At 37.3% G+C, this 16,867-nt stretch overlaps 2 protein-coding genes across 31 annotated transcripts in view; one reads left to right on the top strand and one right to left on the bottom strand.

The window, feature by feature from the left end:
• Nucleotides 1-6,254, top strand: part of LOC122302633 (titin) — a 32,492-nt gene extending 26,238 nt beyond the window's left edge. For all 30 annotated transcript variants that reach the window (XM_043114002.1, XM_043114001.1, XM_043113998.1 and 27 more), the window contains 6 exons: nucleotides 47-199; nucleotides 304-807; nucleotides 915-3,155; nucleotides 3,269-3,439; nucleotides 3,518-3,712; nucleotides 5,254-6,254. In XM_043114002.1, coding sequence (XP_042969936.1) covers nucleotides 47-199; nucleotides 304-807; nucleotides 915-3,155; nucleotides 3,269-3,439; nucleotides 3,518-3,712; nucleotides 5,254-5,973 — 3,984 coding nt within the window. In that variant the 3' untranslated portion in view covers nucleotides 5,974-6,254. The remainder of the gene's footprint in view (nucleotides 1-46; nucleotides 200-303; nucleotides 808-914; nucleotides 3,156-3,268; nucleotides 3,440-3,517; nucleotides 3,713-5,253) is intronic.
• A 1,580-nt stretch (nucleotides 6,255-7,834) lies between these two features.
• LOC122302637 (pescadillo homolog) lies at nucleotides 7,835-15,652 on the bottom strand. Its single transcript, XM_043114007.1, has 13 exons — nucleotides 15,492-15,652; nucleotides 15,279-15,364; nucleotides 14,486-14,734; nucleotides 14,234-14,359; nucleotides 13,993-14,077; nucleotides 13,776-13,889; nucleotides 13,119-13,212; nucleotides 12,646-12,932; nucleotides 11,433-11,540; nucleotides 11,166-11,287; nucleotides 8,761-8,980; nucleotides 8,392-8,607; nucleotides 7,835-8,185 (listed from the first exon to the last, which is right to left on the bottom strand). The coding sequence occupies exons 1-13, from the start codon at nucleotides 15,513-15,515 to the stop codon at nucleotides 8,096-8,098; spliced, it is 1,821 nt and encodes a 606-aa protein (XP_042969941.1). The 5' UTR covers nucleotides 15,516-15,652; the 3' UTR covers nucleotides 7,835-8,095.
• Between the last annotated feature and the right edge of the window lie 1,215 nt (nucleotides 15,653-16,867).

Raw genomic sequence — 16,867 nt, 5'->3', positions numbered from 1 at the left:
TTCTTCTTTCAGTGAACATCAATTTGATATGCTATTTGATAAACAGGTGAAAGACTTTGGAACAAAATCCTCTGATTACCAAGAAGAAACAGACACCAATAAGCAAACAAAAATACTTAAAGCAGATGTTCAAGAGACAACAAGGGATACAAAAGCATCAGGTGCAAAAGTATATGCTGAATATGACATAGTTGAGAAGGTGACGAACAACTACTTAATAAATCCAATGTTTCATAAATCTTACAAGCTGCTGGTTTTTCTTCTTCTAGTGAACAGCATTTTAATATGCTATTTGATAAACAGGTGGAAGACTATGGAAGAAAATCCTTTGATTACCTAGAGGAAACATGCTCCATTAAACAGACAGAAACAATTACAGCAAATACTCAAGAGCTGACAATGGAGACAGGAGCATTTGGTATAAAAGCACCAGAAGAAGAAAAGATACAAGACAAAGTCAGTCTTAAGCTTGTAGATGTCTTGAGAACAGAAGCTGAAGATACAAAAGAAATGATTAAAGAAAAGGTCAAGGTGGAAGCAGATAATATTCTTGATGAGGATGACAATGCAACTATGGTACCAGCTGAGTCACCCATACGAGTAGCTCACATGGATGACAAAGTTGTCAAGGAAACTATCTTGGACAAGAGTTTAGAAACTATCACAATTCAGCCTTGTCCTCAAGCTGAAGATTTTGGAATTGAGGAAGTTGATGAAAGTGAAGGCATCAAAGAACAAGCCATGCATGGAGAGCGTGAGTTGAAGGAAAGTCATAGAGTATCTGCTGAAGATGACATACTTCAAAAGGTGACGATCAATGTGTAAAGAAATCCTATGTTACATAAATCTTGCATATTGTTGGGTTTTTTAATTCTTCCGGTGAACATCATTTTCATATGCCATTTGATAAACAGGTGGAAGATTATGGAACAAAATCCTCTAATTACCTAGAGGCAACAAACCCCAGTGAGCAGGCAGCAACAGTTAAAGCAAATATCCAAGAGCTGACAATGGAGACAGAATTATCTGGCACAAAAGCACCGGAAGAAGAAAATATACAAGATGAGGTCAGTCTCAAGCCTGCAAATGTCTCGACAAGAGAAGCTGAAGATGCAAAAGAAAAGATTAAAGAATATATTGAAGTGGAAGTAGGTAAGTGTCTAGATGAGAATGACAATGCAACTGCAGTACCAGCAGAATCACACATAGGAGAAGCTCATATGGACGTCGAAGCTGTCAAGGAAATTAGCTTGGATGAGAGTTTAGAAACTAGCACAATTGAGAACATAAGATTAGAGCAAGAGGGTCCCATGGCTCACAAAAATGAAGAGAAAGAGAGTGTAACTCCGGTGAAACCAGGTGCAGATGAAGTCGAGGATGCCAAAACAATTCCCAACGCAGTTATCTGCTCCAAGTACCTTGGTGTTGAAGAAACCCAGGAAACTGGGCAGAGTTTAAGAGTGGAAAAGCTGGATTCAGATAGAACTGAGGAGGGAATCAAAGAAGATTCTGGAACACTGTCCGAAGCCAAATATCTGGGCATTGAAATGGTTACCCAAGGTGAAATGACTTCTGGCCAGACTCTCCCTACAGGGAATCGGGAAGAGGAATTTCAAACACTATCTTCTGCTTTGCTTTCTTTGGAACAGGAGCATGGACCTAAATTCATAGTCAAGGAGGCAGAAGCAATCAAAATAATGGAAGAGGAGATAATCGATGATAAGAATATCGATGATTCTTTGGCGATAAAGGCAACAGAAGATGCATGCTTGCAAAATAAAGAGCAACTTCAAACATTATCTTCTGCACTGCTTTCTGAGGAACAGAAGCATGAAGCTCAAACAGAATTCAAGAAGACAGAAGAAGAAAGCACAAAGGAAGTGGAGACACTAGATGACAAGAATATGAACAATTTTTCAGCAATAAAGGAATCAGAAGAGAGGGGCTTGGAGCAAGAGGAGCCCATGGATCATGAACATGTGGAGAAAGAGAGTGCGACTCTGGAGAAACAAGATACAGATGAAGCTGAGGTAACCAAAACAGTTTCTGCTGCAGACTCTAGGCCCAAATACTTTGGTGTTGAAGAAACTCATGAAATTGGGGAAAGTTTAAGAGTTGAAAAGCTGGATTCAGAAGGAAATGAGGAAGGAGTCAAAGAATCTTCTGTGACAGTGTTTAAATCTGAATCTCTGGGCATTGAAACGGTTACCAAAGATGTAATGACTCCTGATCAGACTCTCCCTGCAGTGATTCTGGAAGATCACTTTCAAATAGCATCTTCTGAATTGCATTCTTTGGGACAAGAGCATGGACCTACAACTGCATTTACGGACACAGAAGCAATCAAGACAACAAAAGTGAAGATGCTTGATGATGAGACATGCCTGCAAGAGGAAGTAAGTGAAAGTCTGAAAAGTACAGATACAAATGAAGTTGAGGAAACCAAAACAGCTTCTGGTACTGTTTTCGAGTCCAAATATCAAACTGATGAAACTGGGGAGAGACTAACAGTGGAGAAGCTCGATGCAGCTGAGGGTAAAGAAACCAAAGGAACTTCAGAAACATCATCTAACTCTAAAGCTCTATGTGTTGAAGCAGATAGCAAAGATGAAGTCATTGCTGGTCAGACACTCGCTGCAGGGAAGTTGGGAGAGCAACTTCAAACTCTATCTTCTTCATTTCTTTCCAGGGAACAGGAGCACAGACCCACAACCGCAGCCGAGAGGACAGAAGAAGAGGAAATGGAGGAAGCTAAAATAATAGGTGATGAGAGTATTGACAATTCTTCTGCTGCAAAGACAACAGAAGGAACATGCTTAAAAATGAAAGAACATGTGGAGCTCGAGGTATCCACACTGGGGCTTGAAAGCAGTAAGGCCACACATAATGGCAGCTCAAATGAAATACAGGAGGAAGAAGGCAGCAAGCTAGATCAAGCTTCAAAACTAGATTCTCATGAGAAAGAAGAGATGAAATATGATGATTCTCCATCAGGAGTCCAGAGTCCTCTAGTACTCCCAAAATCAGAAGATATGAAAGAAAAGCATCTTGAGGCAGCAATGAGTGACTTGAATGCTGAAGAGAATTGGTGCAAGGAAACAGTTGAGGAAAATCAAATATTCAAGAACCAAATTTCTATGGAAGAGGTCAGAGAGGTAAATCACGGTTTACAATTCATGCAGATTAGTTTTTTTTATTGCTCCCACTCTTGTATTTCTGTAACTATTATAAATTGAAAAACTATAATCTCTGTGTGAAAATATAACAGGTCATGGAGGAAAAGGAAGTTGCTAAGGATTCTCAATCAGTTTCTCCGGCTGAAGAAACAATTATAGAGAGCCATCAAGGAGATGAACTAAAAGCAGAAGAGTGTCCTGAAGAGGAGACAAACAAAACTTTTAAAGCCACAACGAAAGCAAATCAGCATGAAGCACTCAAGGTACAAATTTAAATTTTGCTTTTGTTATCTCTTTTCCTCTGTTGAAGTATAAAGATCAACCTTTTATCTATTATACAGTTGCCTGAACTAATTGACAAGGACAGTGCAAACGAGAACATTGAAAAGAAGATTACAGCAGAAGAGAGCAGCTATCTGGATGAAGCAGAGGGGAAGAACATTGAGAAGGCAGTAAGTGAGCAGGACCTTGATTATAAGAGTGGTGAAACACGCATCACAAAGGAGAAAACAGAAGTCATTACACTCGGTGAAAAGGTCAGATAACCTTCAACTCTTCCTTCCTTCCTTGCCTATAGAGGTCAAAATTTTAGAAAAAAAAATGGATTCTAACTTTGTCGCTTTAATTTTGTCATGAGATCTCCACAGAAATACTGAAAATGACATAGCTAAAGTGACTTGAACATGTTTTCACTCTAAACAAGGATTTGGTAAGAATTTTCACTGATTATAATTTATAATAAAAAAAAAATTGCCGATTATCTTAAAAGGAATGTTCCTATCAAATCATAAATGACAAGAGCTTTAGCCTTTCCCCCTGGAGAGGTTGATAATAATGATGAACAAATAAAGAAGTGCAGAAGCCAACCACATGGAGTCATGCACTCAAGATCACCTTTCTTCCCTTTACTACTACAAAATTAAAGAGAACCTAAAAAATTTTGAGATTTGCGATCATTTCTATGTAAGGATGAATTTTTCAACCATTTTGGGCATGCTTTGTGAAAATTATTTTTGAAGTTTATAAAGATTAGTTTTTTATTTTCTCAACAGCTATGCGTTTTTTGGGATATTTTGCATGCAAGTGCATATAAAGAAAAAAAGTGAAAATAAAATGACACGAGTATGGAGCTAACAAAATTCTTACCGTTTCCTTTCATTTTTTATTTTTTTTTTTCTATCATCATTTTCCTATTTTCAAACTACAATGTCTTAATACTTCCTTAAACTTTCTTTCCGTGCCATGCTGTACTTTCTATTCCCAAAACTCTCTTTTAATGTTATAGACGCATCACACATGAAAAGACGCTATTTAATATCTCCATGTCTTTTTAATTGAATCTTTTGTTTACTAATAGCTGATGGTTTTTATTCCTTTTTCTTTCTCAGTAACTAATGACTTTTATTCATTGAAGGTGCATTGAGTACATTTATGTTATTGTTTGTTATTCTCTTCTGAATACCATAACTCAATGTTAATGAGATACTTTTGTTTGTTCTTTTTTTTTTTTTTCAATAAGTAAAAGATATTTTTTTTTAATAAGTAATGAGATATTTCATTGATATAAAGATAGGCATAGCCCAAGTACACTAGAGGTATACGAAAGTATACACCTATTTAAGAACTAGAAACCATTCTAAGGAAATCATGGAAGCTGAGAACATTTAAATCTAAAGCCAATAAGTAATAGATATTGTTATTTGTTCTTTGAGTTGTATAAGCATTTTGGGACATGGATGGTACCACACAAAATATGTTTTTGTACAAGAATTTGAAGATTTAGTTTAAATCAATTATTAAAAAAATATGTTTAGATCACACTTGGAATTATATTAGCCCCCCTCCCCAAAGATAAACATCCTACCTTCGCCCCTGCAAGGAAGTATCTTCAACTGTTATTTCAATTTTGGAAAGAACAAAGTATGCCTGGGACGGTACTAATGGAGCCATTGTTGAGTTTAATTTTAATAATTTCTTAGCATATACCCAATCATTTAAAAATCTAAATGGAACCTAAAGATCAAAGTTGCGTAGACATCCAAAAACTGAGAAGCTTTTTTATTTGTCTTATATCTAGGAAACGGGTGTAGAGATATCACAGAAGGAAGGCACTGCAGGTTTTTCAGAAGTCAACGAAATCACTGAAGACATTCAGCAGCTGGAGAATTATGCAGTATCTGAAATAAAGATTCCAGGAGAAGAAGAGCCCAGTGAGAACAAAGAGGCAGCGTTTATAACAGACAATGAAGATGTTCTACCAGTGCTACAGCATCCAAGTGACAAAGCCTTGCAGGAGGTTGAGCTAGAACATGAAAGACCTGGAAAAGCTACTGAGGTTGATGCAGAAGAGAGAGGGATTGAATGTGAAGGAGAAAAAAGAATGGGGGCTTCAGGTGAAATAAACAAGGAGTCTGCATCAGTGGATTCAGCTAAGATGTCATTATCTGGCCTCATGCAGAGATCCATGAAAAAAAAATTGCAAGAAGCTAAGAACTTGACAAAGGAGAGAGAACCAATGCCCAGCAAAGCAGAAATACAAAATGAAGAGGCAGAAACGACTCAAATTGACAAAGCAAGAGCAGACGAAGAGGAAGGAGATGAACACAAAAGATCAGAACCAGATTCTGATGCTCCAGTCATGGTAGAAGCCTCTAAAGATACCTATGCTAAGGTTCCTCACAAGAAATCTCATAATATCCTATCAGGTGTTGGATCAAAGGTCAAGCATTCACTTTCGAAGGTGAAGAAAGCCATTACCGGCAAGTCTTCCCATCCAAAGACATCATCACCGAAATAATATAAGAAAGCAGATGACTCCATCAGTTGCAAAAATTCAGATGCAGAGACAGTTATGTAAGAAGGGCTTGTTGTTAGTTTGAAGTTTTGAAATTGTTACAGAATTTTGAGTGTGGTGTGTATTTGTACAGCTTGAATAAGTTCGGACTCATTATTTGTGAAGAGTCAAGCGAACAATGGCATGATTGTTATTGTACAGCCAACCTCCATATTGTAAAACATATTCTGCTCAGACAAGTATCAAGATGTCATAATATAAATCAAAGTGATTATTTGCTTGAAGGTAGGGAGATTCCATGAACAAGAAAGAGCCAACCGCGTCAGCACCTTGATTCTGATTTACACATGAAAATGATTATGCCACGTTTCAATTCACCACCATGACATACATCAATGCTCAACAAATAATTACATATAAATGAAGAATTATAACTTCTTCTTTTTTTAAGAATGAAGAATTATATCCGACCCTGCAGAACAAGCGTAAATAACGATAATATTTATCTAAGCGCCGTGTTACGAACCAATAAAAAATGTTAATATTCAGCAAAATCTAAAGCACTCGAATCTCCAAATTCCTCTGTGATAATAAAGACAGAAGATTACCGAGCGGCTGTAATTTATCAATCAAACCGAAAGGGAAAAATAAAGGTAAGAGGGGTTTGGAACTGACCGTATGAACTTTGTCGAGGAATTCTCTCAGCGGGGCAGCGACAACCAACATCGGCGAACGCTTGGGAGCACTCTCGGAGACCGCGAGTTCTGAACTTGGTTTGAAAATGTCGACTCTGTCTATAGTTGGAGAAGGTGCACGGTACCGTGTAGGTGCCAAACTACCTATTCATATGATTTTTGGTTCCGGAATCACTACGCGCCAAAATGAACCCGTATTCAAAATAAACGACCCCACCGGATTAACTGCCCCTTTCAAGCCTTCTTTGGGTTAGTATGCATATGGTAATTCAAAAAAAAAAGTGAAAATCCAAAGATAAAAAGTGGGGTAAGAGTCGGTGCCAGCAGCAACACAATTCTATTCTAGTTATGATTTTTTCGGTTTTAATCTGTTCATCATTTTTGCTTGAGAAACTACACCTCGATCTATTGAACTTCAGCACCAGTGTCCCTCTCTCGACTCAAAGTGTCCATTGCCAGGCGTTATCAGCAGGAGGATCCCATGGTTTCGATATTGATCTGCAATGGCTACTGCAAATACTAAAGGCTTTACTTCTGCAATGGTTTCGATATTGATCTTCATTCGCTTCGCGGGAGCCGCACAGCACATAGCTTGAAGTCAGAGACTCAAGACGGCCCATACTACCCGCCTAATTCCTCACTCCAAGGGACAGCAGTATACGTTCCACGACACGTTCCGGTATCATAATTTCCATTACCGTTGATCAAAATAACCTAGCAAGCATGATGTTTTAACTTCTGTAACAGATTCGCAAAAGGCTGCAACGTAAAATTGATTTCCCGCAATCACGTACACTAAAAAGAGTTTACACCAATACTGTCAGTCTGTCAGATTTCAAGAATTGCTTAAGTTCGCTTTCAGCTTTCACACTTGCAGGTGAATCTATTTGATTGTTCAGATCATCTTTGAGAAGCAGCCTTGATCCATACACGGGATGGTAAGGTAAGGTCAGCAGCTAAACTCGTAATACTACCTAGTTTGAGGGGAAGAAAATGTGGTTTGATACAAGATTTTATAACTTATCTACTAAAAATACAGTTAACGGCTTCAAGAAAGGCTACCTAACAACAATGTCATCTGCCCCCACCCATTCAATTTTCAGCTATAGTAACTCGAGAAGATGGACGCAGCAATATGGAGATGGAAAAAAAAAGAGCCTCGAGTGTGGTTTCAGCAAGCAAAGGTAATTATGTGTTTAATATTGAATAAAGATTTTTTTTTAAGTAATAAGAAAATTTTATTGAATACAGAAATCTGATACATATTTACCAAAATTTTAGCCAATCACAACCTCAATTGGCAATGTTCAACTTAATATGCGTCGTTATATAGCTTAAGGTAATCTCAAGTAAATTAACTGGCTATCTAACCAGATATCACAGGCAACAAGTCAGCAATAAATTCAAGATATGCAAATTCCAAGGGCACTTCAAGTCTCCCCGGATTTCTTAGCTACTTCAATTTTTCTCTTCCGTTCCTTGAGAAGATCAACATGAGCCTGCTTCCGCTTTTTGCCAATCTGAGAGAGACAGATAACGTCACACCACAGAAGAAAACATTATCCACATCGAACATGCATTAGACCACATGCAAAACGAATTCAGTAATCAAGATTAGCGTTAGAAATCACATAAATTGTCCAAGGCAGCTTAACTCTAAAAACTCAGATACATGCACTCTTTTTCCATCAGAAAACAATAAAAAGAGCATAATTGACACATTTACCTCCATGGCTTCATAAAGCTTCCTCTTATTACGCGACATCACAACCTTTGACATGTTTGCATGATCCTGGACAACCCGTTGTATGTCAGGATCAGATTCTTCCCCAGCCTCCTTCACTTTAGAAGTCTGCTTATTGTCTGGGGCAGTTGAAGAAGACCGGACACCATCAACTTCCATTTTCAATTCATCAAGATAACGGTTCTGCTCAAGAATCATCTGCATCCATTCCAAATTTGATAAAGTTAACGAGGATGGAGTTATGAGCATCCCACAAAAATGAAAAATCAAATAGCATCATATTTTATATAAAACACGTCCCTGTATCCAATTGTCCCACACCACAATTCAACTAGTCAAAAGAATGCCTACCTTCCGCTTTCTCTCAGCAGCTTCATTAGCTTCTGCCCGGTCAATTATACCTTCAACCAGTAATTTCTGAGGATCTTCCAAATCTTCTTTCCCCACACCCGGTAGTGGAAGGACTTCATTTCTACCAGCAGCCTGTAACCGTTTTATGGTCGCTGCATACTCAGGAACATAACCTTCAGCCTCATTGTCAACAAAAGGCGACAAGTGTGGTGGAGGAACCCTGTTGACAATAATTGCTAAGTCAAGCATTGAGATATATAAAAAAAAAATGTGCATTAGATTTTACATCAAAAGTATCAAGGAACATTATCAATCTTTAATGACCAATCATTTTTTTTTTATAAGAAAGACACCTTTATTCATTGAATGAAATAGGCAAAACCCGTGTACACAGGAAGTATACAAAAGAAACACCAAATTACATTCTAGAAACAGAAAACAAAAACAAAAATTCATTAGCAGACCCTCCATTAAGCACAATAGCGGAAAGCTTTAATGATAAATAATTCATTTCTAGCTGTTGACACTAGCATACAAGGAGGCTCGCAAGAAACCTTTCTCGAGAAATATGATTGTGCTCAATTTATCTGTCCATTCACACCAAAAGAGCACTGCCACTTTTTTCAGTCCCTCTTTGGCTAGATGAGATGTGAATCTAATATTCACACCCTCCAATGGGAGGCTGCCACGTCACCCTCCGTGTGATTCACTATGCTTAATTGCACTTTGATTAGCCTGGTTTGGATAGCAAAAGCCTCTAATCTCATCTCATCTCATCTTATCTTATTACAATGTTCAAACTCCAAACACCACAAACACAAACACTTTTCAATTTCAAATCTTAACTTTTTCATCTAATCATTACAATTTTCCCAAACTTTCAAACAAAACACAAAAATAATTCAATTTTTTAAATCCCAAAACAAAAATAATATTAAAAAAATACATTCTAATAATATTTTAACTTTATAATACTTTTATTCAACTTTTTCTCTCTCCTTTCCCAAAACCCCATAAAACATCTCCACTCTAACAATTTCACTACTATTCCCAAATCATCTCATCTCATCTCATCTTACTATCCAAACGAGGCTAGTCCAACTTGTTCAAGTCCCCTACTCACCCGACATGACAATTCCGCCTCTTAGCCATATATTTTAGCACAATCTTTTGAGGAACCCAGAACAATCTTCATCCAGCTTACTTTATAGGTGACCCCAAATTCAAAAACTAGTCATAAGATCTTTGGAGTTGCACAGTATGGTGGCTCAAATAAATACAAAAGCTTAAGCACCTTAATTTCGATCAAGTCCAAACAGAAGGATCCAACTTAGACCAAGAATAAACCTTAGGACCTTCCAGACCAAGAATCAAGTCCCAAAAATCATTGCATTTGGAGTCCAAAGAAAACCAAGAAGCAAACTTGCAGGGCTACTTTGTTTTTTTTTTTCCACTTTGTCCTTAAATGGCTTGGTGGTGGCCGGTACAGTTCCATGATTTATATTTGTAAATGAGTTTCTTGTGTGCTGAGATCGAGAGACCAACTCAAGACAGAGTGAGAAAGAGAAACCATATGGGGAGAGATTTTTTTATTTTTGATAGATAATAGAGATTTTATTCATAGTAAAGAGAGACCATATGTGGAGAGATTTTTTACTGGCACCGGGTGTCCGGTAACAACTTCCCAACTAATCCTGGAGATGCACAGGCCTTCAGCAAGGAGTTTGGGGAGAGATATACCGATCACCTGTCAAAGACTGAATCCAAACTGAGTTGTAGTAATGCTCGACGATGGAAAGAAAATCGACAAAAATGGGTTAAAGAGGGAACATAGGGAATGGAAATGGGAGGTTTGGAGGATGAAAGAGGGAAGAAAACGGTCAATTGATTATTGGATGATCTTGAACTAAGACCAATGGATACTATTCAAACAAATTAAAGATCTACAGAAGTGATCTATGTTTTGGGGACAGAGGGTGGCGGGACGGGGCCGAGCTCAGCTGGGGGTGAGAGGCACTGTAATCAGAGTGTTTTTGGTTTAAAACATGTTTTAATCTTGCGCTGAGGCCAATGGATACTATTAACACCACATCCAGCATGAAGTTAAACTCCTTTTTTTACAGTAAATAAGATTTCTATTAATGAGAACTAGGCATAGCCCAGGTACAAGGGACATATACAAGAGCAACACCTAGGCCTGATTGGCTATGGATACAAGGAATTCATGAACATTCTGACCATTGAAGTCTAATACAATTGACCAATGGAGCAAACTATTTAAAAAAAAAACCCTAAGCTCATCCATAAAAGAGAACAAAAACTTAACAATGATAGGCAAAGGAAATAGAGGTTAATATATTTTAATCAGATTACAGAAACATACTAGGGACTTGCAGAAACACTACCTTCCCACCATATAATTCTCAGTTGGCAGAATGATACGTGCATTTACACAATCATACACCCATTGAGGTTGCACATATTCTCTGGAGAGGAATTTATGGCCTTGTGTTGGCCGGTCAACAATCTGCACACATAAAAGCAATCCCTCAAGTTATCATTTTTAAACATTTTCAAACAATTCTACAGCTACGGGTATTAATCTGTTAATGTGTTCTCATACATACTGATAAAAAAAAAGTTGTCTTATATATAATTGTTTAATGGAAGACCTGATGAGTAATGCTCTGATCGGCTTCTTTGAATGGAGCCCCCTCTCCCTCCCAAGAAACAACACCACCAAAAGCAGGAATAACAAAAAGTAAAGACTCTCTAGGAACCTGAAAATAAGAAATTTAATTTATAATAAGAGAAAATAAGCAACTGATTATATCTCCAATCTAATTTAATTTAAAAATAAAAAATAAAAAATAAAAAAACAGAGGGATTAGTCATGGTTATTGATTATATCCCTAATCTTCGTCTCTTCCAATGTCTTTTATATATAATATCCTGTTTAAGTGTGAAAAGCAATAAAATCAGCAAATTAAAAAAATAAACAACCAAACAAGCATGTGCAGGAGGACTTTGTTGGTATGACAGTTAAATCTCTGAATAAGATGAGAGCAATTGTGTTAGTTAATTGTCAATCCATGGACATATATGCCCTGGTTATTAGCCAACACAATATATGTCCTGAATAAGTAGGAGTAGGTCTCACATTCCAAGCTTTGCTTCCCAAAAGAGTTAACTCAATAATATAATCAGATATTACAGTAAATCTATGCCCTGGTTAGAGTATGGGGAACAAAAATCTCCAGAACTAAATTATGAAGACCCACCAAGAAACCAGCATAAAATTTAGAATTCAGGATAATAGACAACACAATAAGAAAGGGTTCAGCTTCTGAAGCTGTAATGGTTAGTGCAAAGCATTCACATGGTCTGGACAATGGACATGGAACAAAGTAGACTTCTAATGCAGAAACTGATGGCCATTCCAAACTTCATTAACTCCCATCACAGTTAATTCAGAAGATGATTATTTCTTCTCAGAGAGGAAGTCACTGATTAATTAATAAGGTTTTAAGAAGTTGACATTCTACCTGGAAACTTGCTACTTTGTTGGCCAGCTTTTATATATTCGTTTCATAGTTTTGCTTAATTTAATGAGAAAGGATTGACCTCTTCTTACACCATTTAGCTGTCTTCTTGTATTGTAAACTTTTTTTTTTTATAAGTAAACGGTAGTATTAATAATAATAGGCATAGCCCCAGTACACAAGATGGTATACAAGAGATAAGAACCTATTTAGGTCGCTATAGACTTGTATTGTAAACTCCCCTGCCCCTCCCAAAAAACAAGACAGAGGAAAACAATCCCATGGATTGGTCCCAACAGAGATCACTATCTTATCAAGGTCAATAACAAAAAACTGATCTCACCTCACGACTCAAGAAGAATTTCAGATTCTTAAAGAGTTTTTTGCACTCCCTTGTATCTTCATCTTCTTCATCCTCACCAGCAACATCTTCCACAAGGCGCATCAGTGCACCAGGTTCATTTGAAGGAAGATGATGTTGGAGTTGAGCTAGTCTTAGCTCGGACTCATCAGGTGGTGTCCCCTTTTGCTGGGCCTCAACTTGTTCAGATCCAGATGTATTGGACACTTGGGAATCCACTACAGAAGTCCTAGAGTTTGCATCAAAGTATCTTGACAATGCATAAAGATCTGCATAGGTGACAAAGTACTAGATTACATGTTTAGCAAATAAACAGCATGGAGAATAACTACCAACCCAAACCATTAAAAAAGATTTTCTCCACATAGCTTCGGGATTGCCAAAATACTTCAATGAGAGTCAATTTTTCTAAATAAGAACTTGGAGATTTCTGTCCTGAACGATGACAACTGTACCTGATGCTAACGCTTCCAGTCGAGGATCAAGAATGGGTGGATACTTCACATTTATTGAATGATAAAGGTGATAATTTACAAAGGTAACAAGAGTCTGCACCCACAACATATAAGTACAATGGAAAAAATGAGAAGAGGGAAGTATTAGAACAAACATCTGATCAAGAGATTGTTTTGCTTTGGTAGATAGAAAAAGAAGCAATCGGAAATATAAACATTATCATCCAATATAATTAAACTTTCTGTTTGACAAAGTTGTCTTAAAAAATCTTTAGCGATAAAAGGGACCTTGATTGGGTGCCTGGATTTAACCTCTTTTATCTTTGCTTCTTCTGATTTAAGAGATGCCTTCCCTCTTTTCATAATAATAATAATAATAATAAACAAAAACATTTTTTTTAAAAAGTTATTCATGTGTGTTTCATAACACTCCACTAATTTTATCAAGTCAGGCCCTAAAACCCCTTCTATAGTTCATCATCCCGACAAGCATTTGTCCAACAGTCTAGTTCGTCTTTCTTTTTTGGGGAGTCAAAAATTCATGGCAAGCAGTATTATTACACAAATAAAAATATAAAACCTTTTTCCCCTTATAAGGACAAAATTGATAGGAACAAAAAATACAAAAATAAAACAAATGAACCACCAAAACCAAACCTCATAAACTTCAAGAAAAGTTAGCATGACATTGAAGTCAACGTCATCTTCGGGCAAAACTTGCTGCAGAGCGTGAGGGGTCAACCATGTGACCTTTTGACCTTCAACCTCAGCCTTCAAGGAGAAACAGCACAAAGATCTAGAGTATAAACAATGATAATCTCCACATGCTGGCAAGGTAAATACTAACAGTAATGATAAACAACGGTAAAGGTACCTGATAATATATGCCTTTTACAGATATGAATACTTTTCGCAATTTATGAACACGAGATATGTATGCTTGCCATTCATGACTCAGCCTACCAAATAAACCATGATTTACTGGAGATAAGTTTTCATAAGTCAATAAGCCTGTAAAGAGATGTCATCAAACCACTTCTACTTTTTTTATGGAAGAACACTTGCATAAATCTTATGCCATTCTCACGTCTTTTTTAGGCATATGAAATACATACCTTCGACAGTTATGAACACGGTCCACTTCCAATTTTTCCCTCCCCAATGCAGGTAATGCTGCAAAAAGGTGCACCATCGTGAGACAGTCGTCCAAATCTCGAAGTGCATCAACAAACTTTGGATACCTACAATCCAAGCATTATGACAGCAAATATGAGTATTTTTCATCACCAACAAGCAACCGGAAATCATATCTTTCTTTTTTAAGTGACTGGCAACCATATATTTAGAGCCAATGAATGGAAACAAACCTCTCCCGAATAATCCTATCTAGCGTATAAGTAGGTATGCGGGTTCGCAAACGATTAGCGAGGTCAGGATTCTTCTTTGACTCAGCTTTCTTTATCTTCTTCTCGTATGCCCTCTTATCTCTGAATATTTCAAGTAAAGGTTCATGCTGCAGGAATGCAATATCCTTCACGTGATAATACGTGTGGTGATTTCCTTTCACCTTCTTCTTTGGCTCACGGGGGAATACGCCTTTGAGAATGCACAGTCTCCTACAATTTTCAAGCCATTAGAATGATGAGTCTATACTCTTGCGCTGCTGCCCACTTCGTTGAAGTAAAAGAAGCCTCTAACATCGTTTAATAGCCCCAACAAGCATACAGAACAGTACTGACTGAAAACTATGAGTAAAAATTTATAAACAACTTTTGACCAAACACGAATTTCCCTGATACCATAAATCTGAAACAGAACCTGAAAGCTCAAATAAAAGCTACGTTATTGCCCATTAATATCGTACGTACATTTTATTTGGCATTTTCCAACTGTTATTTTTTTAAGAAGTGTTACTCGAACCATTTAAAGCCAAAGCCGATATCCCAAAATGATAGATATTATGCCTAGCAATCGTGCGTAACTAAACTCTACTAAAGAAACGGGAAAATGAGTTACTGATGATTTCGCTGAAGCCAAAATAAAGCAAAATCGAGTTCAAATTTAAAACGATTTTGTATATCCATAACTTTCCTAGTATACAACCCTATTGAATAACCGCAAGACTTTAACTACATGTCACTGTATGTGTGAGCGAGGGACCTGAAAAGAGGAAGAGTGACTTGAAGATGCTTCACCGCCTGAGACCTGGTGATGTACCTAGCAGCGTTCCCTTCCTTTTTCTTCCCCTGGAAAACACGAGAGAAAAATTAAGCCTGGTGAGTGACAAAATACGGATAGTACTAAATAGAAATTTCCATTTGCACATCGGTCACAGGTTATCGAAAAACTCCACAATGGAGAATAAGAACGTACGGGAGGCCTGTAGTGTTTCACCATCGTTATAGGGAAACCAGCCGAGCCACGGACAGAGAGTGAGAGAGAGAGATTGATGGAGGCTGGGGAAAGAGGAACGGTAACAAATGGAAGCTAGGGTTTAAGGCGGACAGGTCATAGGGAGGTTGATGTCGGGTCGAGTTAACTCATGACCCACCCGCAGATTATCGGGTAGTTAATGATCTAAGATGGGCTGAGCTGAGCGTCGTATTGCCCGTGTTAAAGAAACGATATATATCGGCATCGGGCCTGTGGCCCCCAAACGATTGTAGTTTATTGAGAAGCGTCGTACCATTCTAATTATTGGCCTCCAATTATATTTATTCACTTTCGAGTGTTTTTTTTTAGGCTTACATATCATTTCATGTGTCTTGACCTTATATTTTACACCCCCTAGTCTCGATTGGAACCAATTAACAGGCTTTCCTGATAAATAAATCAAGTTGGTTTCTAGTTTTACACAAAATGTGATGAATACAACTTGTTTTTTAATTGTCTTTATATTAATAAGATTAACTTTTGTAGTAATTTAACCAATAAATTATGGGTTCCTTTTTTTCTCCTATTTAAACTCATGCATGATTCTTTTATCTGGCATAGATTTATCCTCAATATTTTCAAATTATCATTTATGATAATTAGAGGTCCTATCAACATATGTTATAGATTTATTATCAACTATCATCAAATCATTATTTATAGTAATTAAGGGTGCTACTCGTCTTATACCGGTGATTGGCCACCCATCTCATACTCCATCCCCGCTTGGGTGGGGTGACTAAATTAACCAATGTATCCTTTCTCCATTGTGTGCATCTACTTGAAAGGCAATTAGATTGACAACATTTGACCACTTTTCTAGCAACATATTTAAAAAATAAATAGAAAATCCAGCAAAATCACATATGCATTAGAAAAATTGAATAAAAAACCAATTTTCAATGAGCATAACAAATTGCACAAATCTTTACAAATCTGAAGATGTGTGCACAAACCCACGGGCTATTGCGCAACTGTGGTCATACAACTTGCAGATCCATGATCATAGCTGTAGTCTTGCAATCACAGGTTATAGCTTGGTCATGATCCACGATAATGAAAAGATAAGCCGAGTTGGGAGGGAGAGAAGAAAAAGAATAAAACATGGAGGAGAATATAAGTGAGATACAAGAGAGGATAGTGACCTGTGAGGCCATTAAGGCGTGAAGAGAGGACAGCGAGAAGAGGAAATAAAAAAGGGTAGGGAGGCATAAATGATAGGAGTTAAGGACACGAAGGGGAAGAAGAAAAACGAGAGCAGTATATAATTTAGTCTATTTATAGTTAGGAGTTCTACAAAAATATATATTTTTTAT

Source organism: Carya illinoinensis, chromosome 3, assembly GCF_018687715.1.
Source record: "Carya illinoinensis cultivar Pawnee chromosome 3, C.illinoinensisPawnee_v1, whole genome shotgun sequence".
Classification (NCBI taxonomy): domain Eukaryota; kingdom Viridiplantae; phylum Streptophyta; class Magnoliopsida; order Fagales; family Juglandaceae; genus Carya; species Carya illinoinensis.
Note: the sequence above shows the minus strand (reverse complement) of the source record. Positions and strands in the feature narration are given on the sequence as shown.